Source organism: Salpingoeca rosetta, assembly GCF_000188695.1.
Source record: "Salpingoeca rosetta unplaced genomic scaffold supercont1.1, whole genome shotgun sequence".
NCBI lineage: Eukaryota > Choanoflagellata > Craspedida > Salpingoecidae > Salpingoeca > Salpingoeca rosetta.
The window spans coordinates 871,702-889,122 of NW_004457740.1; the positions used below are offsets into that span (position 1 = coordinate 871,702).

The 17,421-nt window shown below is 56.3% G+C and overlaps 5 protein-coding genes and 1 non-coding gene across 6 annotated transcripts; 3 read left to right on the forward strand and 3 right to left on the reverse strand.

Moving 5' to 3' along the window:
• Positions 1–120: 120 nt before the first annotated feature.
• PTSG_00184 (uncharacterized protein) lies at positions 121–1,633 on the forward strand (the record flags this gene model as incomplete). Its single annotated transcript, XM_004998678.1, has 3 exons — positions 121–484; positions 728–763; positions 951–1,633. 3 exons carry the CDS (start codon positions 121–123, stop codon positions 1,409–1,411), a joined length of 861 nt encoding a protein of 286 aa, XP_004998735.1. The 3' UTR covers positions 1,412–1,633.
• PTSG_00185 (uncharacterized protein) lies at positions 1,426–3,071 on the reverse strand. Its single transcript, XM_004998679.1, has 4 exons — positions 2,727–3,071; positions 2,370–2,476; positions 2,021–2,173; positions 1,426–1,799 (listed from the first exon to the last, which is right to left on the reverse strand). The coding sequence occupies exons 1-4, from the start codon at positions 2,795–2,797 to the stop codon at positions 1,777–1,779; spliced, it is 354 nt and encodes a 117-aa protein (XP_004998736.1). The 5' UTR covers positions 2,798–3,071; the 3' UTR covers positions 1,426–1,776.
• Positions 2,968–3,073, reverse strand: PTSG_20049. The gene has a single exon. It is a non-coding gene; the product is annotated as a tRNA-Ile (tRNA).
• Positions 3,074–3,309: 236 nt separating this feature from the next.
• PTSG_00186 (uncharacterized protein) lies at positions 3,310–6,547 on the forward strand (the record flags this gene model as incomplete). The annotated part of the gene is made up of 1 exon (XM_004998680.1): positions 3,310–6,547. The coding sequence occupies exon 1, from the start codon at positions 3,410–3,412 to the stop codon at positions 6,545–6,547; it is 3,138 nt and encodes a 1,045-aa protein (XP_004998737.1). The 5' UTR covers positions 3,310–3,409.
• Positions 6,548–7,316: 769 nt separating this feature from the next.
• PTSG_11557 (uncharacterized protein) lies at positions 7,317–14,340 on the forward strand. The gene is made up of 21 exons (XM_004998681.1): positions 7,317–7,611; positions 8,000–8,125; positions 8,333–8,407; positions 8,532–8,644; positions 8,767–8,833; positions 9,020–9,124; positions 9,384–9,519; positions 9,675–9,740; positions 9,955–10,019; positions 10,260–10,320; positions 10,494–10,567; positions 10,895–10,958; positions 11,215–11,305; positions 11,542–11,689; positions 12,022–12,111; positions 12,298–12,501; positions 12,619–12,753; positions 12,952–13,006; positions 13,205–13,254; positions 13,448–13,525; positions 13,659–14,340. Exons 1-21 carry the CDS (start codon positions 7,390–7,392, stop codon positions 14,154–14,156), a joined length of 2,523 nt encoding a protein of 840 aa, XP_004998738.1. The 5' UTR covers positions 7,317–7,389; the 3' UTR covers positions 14,157–14,340.
• PTSG_00189 (uncharacterized protein) lies at positions 14,283–17,408 on the reverse strand. Its single transcript, XM_004998682.1, has 7 exons — positions 16,809–17,408; positions 16,292–16,474; positions 15,851–15,915; positions 15,558–15,588; positions 15,244–15,378; positions 14,920–15,003; positions 14,283–14,659 (listed from the first exon to the last, which is right to left on the reverse strand). The coding sequence occupies exons 1-7, from the start codon at positions 17,172–17,174 to the stop codon at positions 14,519–14,521; spliced, it is 1,005 nt and encodes a 334-aa protein (XP_004998739.1). The 5' UTR covers positions 17,175–17,408; the 3' UTR covers positions 14,283–14,518.
• Between the last annotated feature and the right edge of the window lie 13 nt (positions 17,409–17,421).

Sequence of the window (17,421 nt, forward strand, 5' to 3'; positions counted from 1 at the left end):
GTGTGTGTGTGTGTGTGTGTGTGTGTGTGTGTGTGTGTGTGTGTGTGTGTGTGTGTGTGTGTGTGTGTGTGTGTGTGTGTGTGTGTTCCCTGTCTTTCATGCATGCGTCAGCGCTTGACTATGAGCAATCGTGCCTTACCGCTGCACCTTCTCCCCAAATGCTCACGGCTGCAACTTGTGCTGTCGTCCTCGCCGCCCATCGCCCAGTTCCTCCTGGCCGGACCCACTTCGTTTACGACCGCCACCACCACCTCCTCCTCCTCCTCCAACAGCAGCAGCAGCAGCGGCAGCAGTGGCCATCGGCACAGCACCATCATCTTTGGCAGCGCGCGTGACAACCACGAGTTGTTTGACGAGTACCTGCAAGCTTCCGCGTGCACACGCTCGCCACTTCCTGGCCAGCGGCAGCGCCGGCGCAAGGACCGCGTTGTGTCTCGCATCAAACGAGCAGCCAAGAGCGTCCGCATCAAGTCTCGCTCCCCAGGTGTGATGATGTCGTGCGTTGGAATGAGCATTGTCTGTGGCGGTGTGTGTGTGTGTGTCTGTCTGTCGGTCTGTGTGTGCGTGTGTGTGTGTGTGTGTGTGTGTGTGTGTGTGAGTACGTCAATGCTTCTTGTTCCGCAAAACTCTGATGACACGGTTCATCACATCACATCACATCACATCACGTTGCCCTTTGCCCCCCCCCCAACTTCCCGTTGGCTGCATACCACCGTTCGCGTCTCAGGCGCTGACCGCCAGCGCAACCACTCGGCATCCCCTGGTGAGCACAACCTACTTGTGGTGTGGCGTGGTCTACGTGCGGATGTATTCAAACACACGAGCACGTTCACATGCACACACTCACACACACAGACACACACGCACACACTCCTGTACACACTCAAACTGACCCTCACTCACACGCACATATTCACTCATCCACACTCACGCACTCATACACACAACAGCCGGGCCATCGTCGCTGCAGTCGACCATCTCGTTCACACAGCTGGCCAGCACGCTTCCAGACAGCGTGGCCCCAACACCAACACACACGCACACACGCCACTCGCACAACAACCACCAACACCAGCAGCAGCAGCAGCAACAGCCACAACAGCAACAGCAGCATCATGGCGCTTCATCATCATCATCATCGTCACCGCCGGGGCGACCAAGCACGCGGCCCCACTCACTGCCACCGCAGGAGGGCGAGTGGACGCCGACACCGCCACCACGTCGCAGATCACGCAAGACAGCGGCACGCTCCATGCTGGCACAGCACGCGCCGCACACGCCATCGCAGCCGCCCCCGAGGCCACCAGCACCACAATCACCAGCCACGCGTGCAACAACAGCATCCGCAGAGTCATCAGCACCACCCTCGTCGCCTGCAACTACAACTGCAAGAACATCCACTGGATGTTAGCGTGTGCTTGTTTCTGCTTGATGCTGGTGCTATTGCAATTTACACTGGAGGGTGATGGACCCGAAACACGCGCACATCTGGCGGCGTGCCACTGCGTGGTTACCAGGCTTCGCACAGCTGGTTGTAATACGGTTATTACACGGGTGTCGTGGTCTTGTCACTTGATCATATCGCTTGTATATATGCGCAAGACACGCAGCAATAAACGGCAAATGATTCCAGGTGTGCGCAAAGCAGGAAACGCATGTACATTTGTGTTGAAAAAAAGGGGGGGGGGGGTTAACGTAGCGAGGAGAGGCAAGAGGACGAGGGCGTATGTGATGTAGATATTGGGTAGGATTCGATTCGATTACACAGGGAAAAGCTTAGGCCCGGAACACCGTTGGTGCTGCACACGCAAATCAGCATGATGAGCAAGAGCAACCCAAAGCGTGAGATCAGATACGGGTGTGTATGCGTTGCGTGTGTGTGTGTGTGTGTATGTGTGTGTGTGTGTGTGTGTGTATATGTGTGTATGTGTTTTGTGTGTGTGTGTGCGTGTGTGTGCGTGTGCGTGTGTGTGCGCGCGCGCTCTTTTGTGCGTGCGTGTGACAAGCGCTAGCTACACACCTCCGAGCGTGATGCCAACGCCTTCGCCGACGGCACCTCCCGAGATGTCCATGTCATTTTCCAGAGATGGCGCTGCTGGCGCCTCCAGGGCGAGTTGTTGCTGTTGTTGCTTTTGTGCCTGCTTCAACTGCTTCTTTGTCGGAAGAACCTCGTCTGGTGGAAGAGGAGGAAGATGCAGAAAATGGATGGGTTGTGAGAGGTGTATAATATCCCTGTTGAAGGGGAAAACACCAGACAAAACGCACAGCTCTCATCCACACACAGCTGCACGCAGACACACACACACTCTCTCGATGCATAACACAAGACTGGCAACAGCATGCACAGCCTCATGTGAAGGCATACGTACCGATTGTTGCCTTTGGAATACCTTCCGCCTTGAGCTGGTGGCGCAATTGCCTGATGACTGCACGTTCCTTCTTCTTGGACAGGACGTGGTTCCTGCGCTCGCCCTTGCTGTCAATGTGATGTGCAGCGAACCCAAGGCGTAAGCAAAAAAAGAAAGCTCAAGGAGAAGGAACAAAGGAAAGGTCAGCACAGAGACAAGGAAATGGAAAGCTCAGCACAGAGACAAGGAAATGGAAAGCTCACACGCTCGCGCACAGAGACCGCACACACACACACACACACACACACACACACACACACACACACACACACACACACACACACACACACACACACACACACACACACACACACGCACGGATCTTTGAAGATCTTCTTCTTGCGCCGGTCTCCCTTGCGCAGGTTGTACTTGGCCTTGTTTCCCGCCATCGTGGAGCAAGCAAGCGATGCGATGCGATGCGGATGTGATACACAGGGAGAGGTAGAAGAGATTGGCGAAAACCACGTGCGTGCGGGGGAGGGGAAAAAAAAAAAGATGAAGAAGAAAGTGTGTGTGCTTTTGTTCAGGTGCAGGGGGAAAGACTAAAAGTTACAGGTTGTGTCCCAGCAGGGGATCGAACCCTGGACATCAGCATTTCCCAAGCACAAAATTAACTGGTATTTTCCTTATAAGTACTGCGCTCTAACCAACTGAGCTACAGGGACCAAACCGTTGCCCGAGAGGTGAGAAATTGACCTCTTCAATACACAAGACACACTATCCACCGCGAGGCTGTGGTGCGCAGTTTATGCTTCCTGCACCGCAGAAGCAATCACCCCGCACCTTGCGTTCGTGGCCACGTTGTGTTCTTACTTCGTCGGCAGCCCTCTCGCAACGAACGACGAAACACTGCCACTCGCTCGCTCGCTCGCTGACGGCCACCATTTTCTCATCCACCATTGCTTCGGCCTCTTCCCTTCCGCCTACACCTGCACCTGCTTTTGATTTGCTTCTGTCTCTTGTTCTCACCCTGCGATCTGCGACCGATCCAATCCGATCCGATGGCTGTGGACAAGCAGCTTCGCACGCCGCTGGCGATCGCTGCTGTTGTGGCGGCGGCTGTGCTTGCGTTTGTGAGCCCATCCCATGCCGTGGCTGTCGCCTGCCCGGGTGATGGCTTTGGCAGCAACATGACCCCGCAGACCGCCAAGGCCCTCGGCGTGCCCGCTGACGGCACCCCGTACACGTTCTCTGGCGTTGCGTGCCTCGATAGCCCAGACTGGCTCTCCATTGAGCTCTGCGCCGGCTGTGAAGCACACGTGGATGTGCTCTTCTCGCACGCCGACGGCGACCTGGACGCCATTCTGTACACCTCGAGCGCCACGCCCGCCGACACCAGCACCTCCGAAAGCGACAACGAGGAACTCGCCTACACCAACACCTCCCCTTCTGCAGGCATGCACTTGCTGAACATCCACTACTACAAGCCGTTGGACGGTTCTCCTGCAGAAGGCACGGGCATCGTGGAGTATGAGCTCATCATCACCATCGTGCCCCCGGAATCGACCCCAGCCGCTTCGTCAACCACAAGCAGCAGCAGTAGCAGCAGCAGCAGTAGCAGCAGCTCGACATCCACGTCCACCTCCACGCCGCCGTCCTCATCTTCGTCGACAACAAGTGCCACCACCACCACGGACGTTAGCTCGTGGTTCCCTTGCTTTGGCGACGACTACGAGCCCAACGACTCCTTTCAGGAAGCATATGTCCTGCCAAATGCCACGTTCCAGGTGTTTGAAGCCGAGGCGTGCCCCTTTACCGAAGACTGGTACAAGTACACGCTCTGCGCCGGATGTACTCTCGACATCGCCATCGTCTTTGACGGGTCCGCGGGAGCACCCTCCATTGGCATCTACTCGGGCTCGGGGTATGCGCCCGCAAACGCAATCAGCAACAGAGAGTTCAACATCACGTACACGGCGCCACCGGCGAGTGTGACCGGCGAGAGTGAGCACGTGTACATCCTCATCAATCACGATCGCAACATCCCCGTCGACTACACGGTAACCCTCTCCGTGACAGAGGGATCACACAGCCTGGACCTCAACGGGTTTACGCTGGTGTTCCAGGGCGACGTGCCCACAAACGAGGGCGAGGCGCGCCGCTTCTCCACGGCCTTTGACGAAGACGCCATCATTGCCTCGTACTCGGGCTCCGGTGGCACTGCCCAGGACTGTGCGGATATCTGCCTAGAAAACCCCGAGTGCGTCGGTGTTTTCCTGTGGGTGCTGGAAAGCGGTGTGGGCCGCTGCGTCCTTCTCAATGACCTTGGCACGGAAGAGGGTGCTCCTACTTCCTCCTACTCGTACAGCTTTCGCCGCGATCAGCAAGACGACCCCACGTCGCTTGAAGGGTTTGAGCTGGTGTTCCAGGGCGACGTGCCCACGAATGAGGGCGAGGCGCGCCGCTTCTCCACGGCCTTCGACCAGAGCGCCATCATCGACACGCTGGTTGCGGGGCCTGAGGACACCTCGCAGGACTGTGCGGACGCATGCTTGGCTGTGGCGGAGTGCGTTGGAGTGTTCCTGTGGGAGCTGGAGAGCGGTGAGCGGCGGTGCTCCTTGCTGAACGACGTTGGCACCCCTGCCGGCACGCCCACCTCCACCCATTCTTACAGCCACCGCGTGCAGGCGGCACAAGACGACCCCACGTCGCTCGAAGGCTTTGAGCTGGTGTTCCAGGGCGACGTGCCCACGAATGAGGGCCAGGCGCGCCGCTTCTCCACGGCCTTCGACCAGAGCGCCATTATTGCATCCTACTCGGGCTTCGGTGGCACTCCGCAGGACTGTGCGGATATCTGCCTGGAAGACCCCGAGTGCGTTGGAGTGTTCCTGTGGGAGCTTGAGAGCGGTGAGCGGCGGTGCTACCTGCTGAACGACCTCGGCACGCCCGAGGGCACGCCCACCAGCTCGTATTCGTACAGCCACCGCGTGATTGGCGCGGGGGGCGACCCGCGGTCGCTGGAGGGCTTCACGCTGGTGTTCCAGGGCAACAACCCTGGCAACCAGGGCGTGGCGCGCCGCTTCTCCACGGCCTTTGACGAGGGCGCCATCATCGACCGGTTCTCTGGCGGCGCGACTGCGCAGCCGCAGGACTGTGGAGACGCCTGCCTGGCTGTGGCGGAGTGTGTTGGAGTGTTCCTGTGGGAGCTGGCGAGCGGTGAGCGGCGGTGCTACTTGCTGAACGACCTCGGCACGCCGCAGGGCGTGGTCACCTCTGGCGACTCGTACTCGCACGCGCGCGACCAGACGGTGACGACGCCGGAGGGGTATGCGCTGGACTACGCGGGCGCGGTGCCGGGAAACACTGGCTCGACGCTTCGCTTTTCCACGGCGTTTGATGTTGGCGCGCGGCTGCAGGTGGTGCTGAACGAGTCGCCGGAGACGTGTGCTGCCGCGTGCGACGCGAACCAGGCATGCGCGGGCATCTTCTACTGGATTGTGCACGTGGGTGACGTGCGGTGCTACCTGCTGTCGTCGCTGGGGACGGCTGCGGCGACGAGCAGCGCGTCGTACAGCTTCCGCCGGGTGTCGACGCCGGCAGCGTACGTGCCACCGGCCGGGTACGTTGTGCAGCACAAGGGCGACACGTTTGACAACGCGGCTGGGCCCAAGCGCCGCTTCACCACGGCGTTTGACACGAGCGCGCGCATTGACACGGTGAACATGGCTGTGCGCGACGACGGGCAGGCGTGTGCGGCGCAGTGCAACATGACGAGCGCGTGCCTTGGCTTCTACTACTGGGCGCGTGCGTCGAACCTGTACACGTGCTACCTGCTGTCGGACCTTGGCCTGCCGGAGGGGGTGGTCACCTCTGGCAACTCGTACTCTGTTGCCAAGCTGGGCGTGTCAGCGTCTGTGCCGGGGTACGAGCTGACGTTTGAAGGCGACACGGGCACGAACAGCGGTGAGCTGCGTCGCTTCTCCACGGCGTTTGATGCCGGTGTGCGCGTGGCCAGCGTTCCGAATGCGGACCTTGTGGCGTGTGCGTCGGCCTGCGACGAGTCGACGCTGTGCCTTGGCTTCTTCCACTGGACCAAGTCTGCCAGTGCTACGGAGTGCTGGCTGCTGTCTGACCTGGGCACGCCTCAGGGCATTGTCACAGGCACAAACTCCTACAGCTTCACCAAGCTGCTGCCTTGAGCTGTTTCGAGCAGCCGAGCATCCGAGCATCCGAGGGAGCTGAGCGAGCATCTCTCTCGCGCGCGCGTGTGTGTTTGCTTGTCTACGGTTGTGTGTGTGTGTGTGCTTGTCTACGGTTGTTTGTGTGTCTGTGTGCGTGCTGAGCAGTCACATCACGTGATGTGACGCACAACGTGCAACGGAGCAACGGAGCACGGATGCGTTGTGTTCTTGAGCAACGGAGCACGGATGCGTTGTGTTCTTGTGTTTGTTTTGATGTGTAGTGCTGTTTGTCCTTTCCTAATGCTTGTTGTAGCGACAGTTGCGCATGACGATGTAAACGTGTGTCTGTGCCATGAGGATGGTCAAATTGGATTGATATGAGATTGAGATTGGGTGCCTTGGACGGTGCCTAGGGTGGTCGGCTGAGGGAGAAGTCATTCTCCACAACAAGCGCAGATTGTCGTTGTTGTGGTACGTTTCTTTTTCTTCGTGTTTCAGATAAAGGAATAGACCTTTGTTTCCCCACTGAAGGGGCTCCAAAAATAGAGAGTATTGTCTACTTGCACCACTGGCACGGAATGCGAGGCAACTGATGAGAGTTGACGCTAAACTGTGCAGTCTCTAGTAAAAGGCGAGGGACTTACTCGCTATGCAAGTGGCGCAGACTTGTCTCTACGAGAAGGTGCTGGGAACATATGATAAAACGGATTCAGTTTGCACACTTGTGGGTTCCTCGAAGAACAAACAAGCGGGCAAAAAAAAAATAGTTTTCTATTTGAACTGTGCAGGCATTTACAAGCAAGCAAGCGCAGCCAACCACTTTACTTTCCCGTACAAACACCGTCGTCCACCCAGCCGACATGGAGAAGGCGACGCGATGGCAGAGCCAGTACGTGCTGTCTGGGTGTGCTGCGAAGGTTGCAGAGCAGCTCGATCAGCAAGCACAAGCTCAGTTGGGCCTGAAGCCCAACATAGCAAGTCAACAACAGCAAGCCAAGGACAACCAAGCCTTTGATGCCAGCCACAACGCGTCGGATGCAGATACAAACCCAACTCAAACCTTCTTCACTTGGCTCGAGAAGGTGCACACACACACCTGGAAGCAGATGTACCTGCGTGGGCGTGTCTGTGTCTATGTCTGTGCCTATGTCCGTGTGTATCTGTGTGTGTGTGTGTGTGCGTGTGTGTGTGTGCGTGCGCATGTGTGTGTGTGTGCATTGCCCCGTCCCTCTCTGTTTCCGTCCCTGTCCCTATGAGCGCGTGTACTTTCCCCTGTCCGTCTGCCTTTCTGCCTCATGCTCTCCCACCGCTCTCTCCCACACACACACATATTCACTCACTCACTCACTCACTCACTCACTCACTCACTCACTCACTCACTCACACACACACACACACGCGCGCGCGCACGCTCCATCTTTCCGCTTTGCGTGCGGCTGGCGCACGCTACACCTTCCACTGAAATCGCAGATTGAAGAACAGAGAGGCAACGAGCAAGAGCGCGTGGTTGTGGAATATCTTGACTTGCTCAAGTCTTACAAGGACCGAAGTCAAGGCATGAAGGCGGAAATCTCGGCAGCCCTCACGGACTTGGAGGTATGACCGACCCCTGTGAAGGTTCTCGTGGGGTCACCATCTGTATTCGTCTGGCTGTGTTCGCGTGTCGTTGTGCATGCGTGTTCGTATGCTTCTCCTTGTATCTCGGTGTGCGCGCTGTACATCCCGTGGTAACCTCAACGAATGGAATGATTTGCCCCTTGTTTGTTGCCCACAGCGCCTAACTTGACCACTACTTACTTGCAGGAACTGAGACAGCTGCATTCGTCAGTGTCGTCACAAACCTCCGCCATCCACCTTGCATGCGAGCAGCTGCTGCATGTATGTTCCTGTAATTGTCGTGGGAGAATCAGTCATGCGCTTCCTCGTGTTCCTCTATCACCACATGTTCGTCTCCCACCGCTCACCCTACCCTGACAAACCTTCGCACGCGTGTAACGTTCAGGACGAGCGCGCACTTGTGCAGTCGTGCGATGCCGTGAGCGCGCGGTTGCAGTACTTCAAGGACTATGACCGCTTCCGCAAGCTCATCAACTCGCCCACGCTCTCCGTCATGAGGTCTGAGCCAAACGCTGGTTGTCACATCCGGCTGCCTTTTTTGCTCCCCAACGCATGTCTTCACATGCTGATCACCGACCCACCTCTCCTCCTCATCCACGTCCACTTCCCTTGGTGTTCAGTGACCAGTTTATCGCCATTCTGTCCCGCTTGGACGAATGCATCATCTTTCTCTCTGACCATCAAGACGTATGTGCTCATGCCTGACAGTGTGTGAGTTAGTGTGTGTGAGTGTGAGTGAGTGTGAGTGTGAGTGTGTGTGTGCACATGCGTGTGCACGGTCGTATGTGGGTGTGTGCGCTTGCTTGCATGCATACGTGCTCGTGAGTTATTGCGCCAACGCTTATGCCCTGCTCACTTGCGTGTGCACCACAGTACCAAGATGCACAGATGTACGTGACGCGATTTCGGCATCTGAGGAACAAAGGGTTGGCTCTTGCGCACACGCGCATCACAAACACCATCCGCTCCCTCATGCAGGTTTGTGTGTGTGTGTGTGTGTGTGTGTGTGTGTGTGTGTGTGTGTGTGTGTGTGTGTGTGTGTGTGTGTGTGCTTGTGCAGTGTATGTGCATACAAAGTGAACGTACGTGAAAAATGTGTGCGCTTGTGTGCGTGTGTGTGCGTGTGCCCCGTGCTACCAACACCAGCCTCTTGGGAACGCAAACACAGCCTCATGTTCACACCCCCCCCCCCTTTTTCAATGAATCACCCTACCTTGCCATGTTGCGGCTTGACCAGCCCCAGTCTGGCGAGGCGGCCACGCCCGTTCGCGCCATCCGCGCTGACGACCGCGCTGTATCTCAAGTGCGCACGCTCATGGAACAGCTGGAGCGGCGCCGCGCAAACGGCGAGGAGTACGGCAACCTCCTCCAAGGTGTCACGCACGCTCTGTGTGTGTGCGCGTGTGTGGATGTGTGCGCGTGTGTAGATGTGTGCGCGTGTGTAGATGTGTGTTGGGAATGTGTGTTCCTGGCCATTGACTTGTCTCACTTACGTGGGACGTCGCGCGTTCCCTATCAACACTGCCAGCGTGCTACAACTTCTACTTTGAGCAGCGCCACAACATTCGGGCCGACAGTATCGCGCATATGATTGGTGCGTGCACGCTTTTGCTTGTTGCTTTGTGCTGTGACACGGTTGCTTGTGCTCTTGCACGTGTGCATGTGCATGTGCGTGTTCTTGAGCATTGTGGACGTGCTTAAATGACTCGTGCGTGGCCCCATCATCAAGGCTCATTTGACATCTTGCTTGCTCCCTGCACGTTGTGGTTTGGGCTGGTGATGTGATGGCGTTTCATCCCAACAACAAGAATCCAACTTGCGTGAACACCACGCCAACCTACCTCGCCTCGTCCGCAACGGATGTCAATTCATGGTCAGCATACAATGGCTTTTATTGTAACAAGTCTTGTTTCCTTGTGCATGTGCATGTGCATTTGTGTGTGTTGTGTGTTGTGTGTGTCATCTGGCGCGTTGTGTGTGTGTGTTGTGTGTGTGTGTGTGTGTGTGTGTGTGTTTGAGAACTTTGTTTTGGGGGACATCTCATGATTCGATGGCGTGATATGATTTCACTCCCTTTCGCTTCGTGCGCCCTTGCTGTTCTCGCTCGATGCAGAAAACGCTTTGTGAGGAAGAACGCATCATGTACAACCGCTTCTTCACCACCATCAACGAAGGTGTGCCGCACCGCACACGTCGCTAGGGGGCAAGAAGGGCAGAGAGTGTTTGCGCGTGTGTACGTGCGTGTATGTGTGGGTATGCTTGCGTGAGTGTTCATGAGAGTTTGGTTACTCAGCTTTCCCTGTCTGTGGCACCGCTTCATCCCGACGCAATGCGCTGCTCGCTTCAGGATTCCACAACATGATTGATGGAATGACGCGACGATTCTACGATGCCGTTCGCCCTCTCATTCTCCAGCGCGCTGTCAGTCATCAACACAAACCTCTCTATCTTCGTGTGTGCGTGTGTGTGTGCGTGTGTGCTTGTGTGTTTGTGTGTGCGTGCGTATGTGTTTGCGTGTGTGCGTGTGTGCGCGCGTGTGTGCGTGTGTGTGTGTGTGACCAAATCCCCTCTGTCACGCATGCCCGCACGCGCGTACGCAGACGCTTTCTTGTCATTCCGTACTTGCAAGCAAGCCATCGTTTTCGCTTGGGCGCCTCGTGTGCTGCATGCTCACACAAATCACTGTCTGCATGTGTGTGTGTGTGTGTGTGTGTGTGTGTGTGCGTGTGTGTGTGTGTGTGCTTACAGGTGTCGTTGGACGGGCTCATCCAGCTTTGTACTGTCATCAACGTGGAAGTGCTCGAGGATGAGGGTAAGTCCCGTGCAACCGAGGGTTGTGCCTTGTGCGTGTGTGTGTGTGTGTGTGCGTGTGTGTGCGTGTGTGTGTGTGTTTGTGGACGTATGCATGCACCCGCTGTGCGCGCCCATACACGCCCATACATGCCCATACACGCCCATGCACTCGCACAAGTGTCTACTTTTGCGCTTGCGCTCACCCATGCGCACACCTCCCCACTTCCCTTCCCTACTCCCCGTCCAATGTGTGCCGGCTGCGTCGCCACCATCAGAGGTGATGTCGCCGTTTGCGTCTGTGGCGGAAGAGCTGTTGGCAGATGTACAGGAGCGCCTCACCTATCGCGCCCAGACGTTCATCGACACGTGCGTGAGCAAACCTGATGTGCCCGTGTGTGCACGTGTGTATGTGTCGGTGTGCACGTGTGTATGTGTCGGTGTGCATACGCATGCACTTGTGCTTCTGTGAATGCGCACACGATTGTACCCCCTTTTTGTGTGCATATCGCTGGCGTGTGCGTGTCGTGCTGTGTATTCACGTGCCAATCACACCAATCACACCATACACCACCGCCCCCCGCTGCTACCACCACCTTTATCAGGTCTGTGCGGCGGTACTCGCCCACAAAGCCCGACGTGGACTATCCGGCGCGGCTGCAGCTCGGCACGGCCGCCGATGCCACCGCGTCCTGGTATCCGCCCATCACCCGCGCACTCACCCTCCTCTCGCAGCTCTACCGAAGCCTCGAGGTGCGCAGGTGGCCGTTGCGCAAGGGGCACCTTGCTCTGCGTGTGTGTGCGTGTGTGTGCGTGTGTTGTGTGTGTGTGTGTGCGTGTGCGTGTGTGCGTGTGTGCGTTGTGTGTTTGTGTGCGTGTGTGCGTGTGTGTTTGTGTTGTGTGTGTGTGTGCGTGTGCGTGTGTGCGTGCGTGTGCGTGTGTTGTGTGTGCGTGGACTTTTACACATTTGTATGTGGTGTGTGCGGCTCGTTCCATGCAAGTTGATTGAGCCTCCCTCACGCCTACCTTTCGCCCCTTGGGGTATTCCACAACACCATCCCCCCCCCCACACACACACACCGCAGCGGTCTGTGTGTGAAGGAATTGCGCAGGAAATTCTTGATGCAGCGCTCTCGTCTCTCCACACGGGCGCGCGTCTGGTCAAGGCAGCAAAGGTTCGTGGTGATACGGTGGGGTTTCAGCCTGCGCGTCCTCATGAGTGAGTTGCATCTGTTGTGTACGTTTCGTGTACTTACACACAACACACAACACACACAACACACACGCACACGCAACACAAACACACAACACACAACACCAACACACAACACACAACACAAACACAAAACAATACTATGCAGGGCGCATTCCATGCTGATCTGTTTATGATCAAGCACCTGCTTGTGCTCCGGGAGCAAATTGCGCCGTTTGACTTTGCATTTGCTGTGACGGAGGTTGGACTGGACTTTTCTTCCATCCGTGATGCCGCCGTGAGCCTGCTCTCGCAGACAAACACGCTCTTCCGCTTTGATAAGACCAACGCCCTCTACTCCTTCCTTGTGAAGGTAGACCGTCTGTGCGTGTGTGCGTGTGTACTTGAGATTGTCGGCGCGTTCTTCCTTTGCATGGATTTATTTCGTCACCCTCACAACACACAAAACAAACACACACACACACATCAGGGTGCGCCTGCGGTGACAAAAGACCGGCTGGACGCACGGCAGCAGATTGACACGCAGCTGCGGGACGTGTGCCGCGCGTTTATCGAGCACGAGGTGCAGGTGATGGTCGCCCCAATCAAATCCTTTCTGCAGCAGGTCTGTGCCAACGCGTGTGCTCGTGCGTATTTGTTTGTGCGGTGTGTGTGCGTGTTTGTTTGTGCGGTGTGTGTGTGTGTCTGTGTGTGCGTGTGTCGCTCGTTTGGTTGCGTGCGTGCTCTGGCTTTTGCAAAGTGCTGAACGTGCGATGTTTGCCAACATTGCATGGTGTGCCTTGTCCTTGGTTGACGCGTACAGGTTGAGAAGATGAGCGAGAAGCAGCGGCAGCAGCTGCCAGCGAAAACACCGCCTGGTCAGCAATTAAAATGCTTGCCACAACCTGCATCGCCTCACCATTGTTTTTCCTTTGCACTTGCACAAATAGACAAACACACATGTGCCCACACACTTGCGCACAAACACACATGAGCACAAACACACACACACACACATACCCCTCACCCTCGCCTACCGTTGCTGCTCACTCGATGGCACCGCTGGTTGTTTGCAGAGAAGCTGCGATCCATGCACGCGTCGAGTCAAACAGCAATCGCCACAGAGGTGGGCTGCATATGCCTGCCCTGTCTGTGCGCATGTGTGTTTGCCACCCCTCTAACTTGTCTCCCGCCTTGTTTTCTCTGCATACGTTTCTGTGTGCGTGTTCGTGTCCATGCCACTGCTCCTGGAGAGAAGAGTTGATGACACTTGCTCACGGCACACACACACACACACACACAACTCACTCACGTGGCAGGTTGAGAAGCTACGAAAGTTCCTGAACCTTTACCTGCAAAGCAGCGACACAGAAACCATATTGTTCAAACCAATGAAGGTGTGTGCCAGATGGCTAGTCTTGCTCTGCTGCCTGTTTTTTGAACATGGCTAAGCTCTTGTCCTTATCGCTGCAACCACGCCCTCACGGCTGCCTTTCCGGTCCCACACAACACACACGCACAAAACATCAGAATGGAGTGCTGGAGGCGTATCGGATGGTGCAGGAGCTGCTGAGTAAATACTACAGCGACAACGAGCGCGCAAGTGCACAATGGCCTTCATTGGATACAGTCAGCGCACAGCTGTCTCTCACGCCAGCAGCGACACCAGCAGCGACATCAACAGAGGTAGTTGCATCACAAGCAGCAAAGGCAGACTCATCACAAGCAGCAACAGCGCCAATCACAGACGGGGTGCGCACGTTGAACGAGGGCGAAGCAACAGTGCAAACGCCGCCCGCAACAGTCACCGTCGGCGTATCTGCTGTTAGCAATGGCGGTGACGGGCACGTGCAGAGCGCCCAGGCAGCGACGACGTCCGTGGCAGCGTCATCGCCATCCGTGTCATCGTCGTCATCGCCGACAGAAGCAACGCACATGCAACACCACCACCACCACCACCACCACCAGCAGCAGCAGCAGCACACCGAGCACGATGCACAGAACGGCAGCACTGTTGCTGAGAGCTGATGTGAATGTGCGCATGTTGCATCTGTGCATGTCAGTTTTGTACACACTTTGTTGTTGTCGAGCGTGCCCGCGTATGTGGTGTGTTCGCTTGAGTTTCACTCCATTGAGACCATTGTACAGAAGCAACCGCGTGAGTTCAGTTTAATACCACGTTATCAACACCACATGTCGTGCGAATAAACACACACACACACACACACACATACACACACACACGCACGCACGCACGCACAAGAGCGTGTTTTGCTCGCTTGCCGGTCATTCAGAATCGCACGTTAATTAAGGCTGTCAGAAAATGGACCAGGCCAACCATTCCACACCACCACAGCGGTCGCCATCAGCACTGCCATCACACGCTGCCGTCACATCTCAAGCTGCCTGAAGGTGTGGTTGGCGTCTGTGTCGTACCGGCCGCTCACGAGCATGCGGAGGAAATCGCTCACCTCTCCGGCAGAACCGAGAGCCGTCAGTAGCATCTGCTCAATGTTGCGCATCATCGCAACCTGAAGGCACGATGCAGCACATGTGCGCGCACGCGTGTGTGCATGTGTGTGCGTGTGTGTGTGCATGTGTGTGCGCGCGCGCGTGTGTGTGTGGAGTGAAGAGGCAAGTGAGTGAGGAAACATGCACGGTGAAAACCAAAGGACAGCGAGAGAAGACGCTCGTGTGTGTGTGTGTGTGTGTGTGTGTGTGTGTGTGTGTGTGTGTGTGTGTGTGTGTGTGTGTGTGTGTGTGTGTGTGTGTGTGTGTGTGTGTGCTTCACCTTCTGCGATGCTGTGAGGGGGAACCTGATGTCCTCTGCAATGGCGGGCGGGGACATGTACCAGAAGTTGACTGAGACAGACAACTGCGGGTAAGAGTTGAGAGGAACATTCGATGGGGAGAGCAAAAGGGAAGCGGTGAGAGAATGGTGAGAACGTGAAAAGGGGCACGCCACCATGGCATGCTACCATGTCATGACGCGTGCCAGCAATGAATGCTGACGAGCCAAAACGCTGCGTCCACCACCAGAACAGCCATAACCACCACCAAGTACGTTACACCCAACATCACCATCAAGACACGACCATCAACCAGCAGTGCCGACCTCGTCAAGGGAGCGGACGAGGTGCCACCAGCACCGCGGAATGTACAGCACGTCGCCTGGCCGCAGAATCGCCTCCAGCCCCCGCGCGTCCTTGAACTTGGGGAACCGCTCATAGTCGGGGTTGTCAAAGTCAACCTGCCATCCAGTGGCGACAGCATCAGTGACAGCAAGGCTCGTAGGGGGGTGTGCGTGTGCGTATGCGTGCATGTGTGTGTGTGTGTGTGCATGTGCATGCGTCTCTGTGTGGTGGATGATTGTCGAATACTCGCGAGCACATGTTTGAAGCTGCTTGCTGGGCGCTGACGGCAACAAACCTGGCTCTGTCGATCGCATGGGTGCCCATATCTAGTGTACACATGATCAAGAGCAAGTGAGAACAAAGTGTGTGTGTGCTCGTGTGTGCGTGTGTGTGCAGAGAAGCAACTGTTGACGTGTCACACACACACACACACACACACACACACACACACACACACACACGCACACACACACGCACACACACACACACACAAACACACATACGCACACATGCACGCACACGCACACAGCAGGACACAACAAAAGCAAGCACGCGTGTACACTGAAAACGGCATCTCGACTCGCGTACCGGTAGGGGTAAAGGCATCGAAAGTTGTCTGGATGGAAGAGGATGACGCGCTTCGTGCCGCGCACCTGGACAAGGGAACAACAGCGGCAACAAATGAGACTTGTTCAGAGGCTTGGGGGAGGAGGAGATGGAGATGGGGCACCACCGTCGACAGAGCGTCGACAGAGCGTCGACAGAGCGTCGACAGAGCGTCGACAGAGCGTCGACAGAGCGTGTCTCGATAGACTGGCATGCGCTGATACATGCAGACAGACGCATCGACACACACACACACACACATATAGGATTGCATGCATAGAAATGTAGACAGGCCGACAGGCGACACACTTTCATCGGTACATGCACGCACACGCACTTCAACACACCACACACACATAACACACACGCACACACATGCTCTCTCTCTCTCTCTTCAGTACACATACATCGACACACACGGACCTGTGCGAAGAAGTTTTCTTGCTCGTCGTAGTGGCAAGGTGTGACAAGATGGGGCATGCTGACAAAGAGCATGTTGGTTGTGAGGTGGCCCCAGTTAAGTGCCTTCACCACGTCAGTCAGCCATGTCCAGTTGAAGCCAACGAAATCCTTGACAATCGTTGGCCCAACGGTATCGTTCAAGCCCTAGCAAACATGTGTGTGCGTGTGTATGTGTGTATGTGTGCATGCGCATGTGGGTTTGTCGATAGGCAGTGGAGGTGAGCGACACGACAACATGGGCGACTGCATGCTGTTCTATGGCTTTGTCGACCCTCACAGGTACACTGTACAGCTACAAATCAAGGACAACGCCAAGCACACACACACACGCGCGCGCGCAGTTGCACACACACACATGCAGTTGCACACACATGCAGTTGCACACACACATACACATGCATGCACACACATACACAAGCATACGCTTGCAGACACACACACACACACAAGCACACGCAGAGTCGACTCGATTGTTCACCTGCTGGAGGTAGAGGAACTTGTCCTTGGATTTCATGGCTTCCCGGAACTCCGAGGCAAACTCCTGGAACGTCATGGACCGCTTGGTTGCAGTTGGTGTGAACTTGTAGTTGCCCAGGTTCTTCTCCTCGTCGCTGAACATGAAGACCCGCTCTTTACTCTCGTACACGGTGAACTTGCAGTCGCCCATGTGCTTCTCCATGTACTCGAGGTCCCAGTGCCTGGCAGACTCGACCAGCTTCGAGTCCGTGATCACAATGGGCCTCTGCTCCCGAATAAAGTCGAGCAGCTTGGGGTCGCACACCCGAACCCTTGGCACCGACTCCAACGGGCATGGGCATTGCCACCACTCTCCGCCACCAGACATGGTCTTCTCGCTCCGTGTGTGCGTTTGTAAGTGTGTGTATGTATGTAAATGAGTGTTGACTGTGTCGATGCGCTGCTGACGTATGTGATGAACGCAGTGCGCGTCTGGTCGCGGCCGTGGTGTGATGGAAGCACTGTTGTTCACCACCGCTGCTGTTGTGTCCGCCACTCGGTACGGGCGCTCGGTTGTTGCTCGTCCGACACCAAAATAGGTAGCTGGCTCGATTCCGAGGAGTAGGGAATGCGGC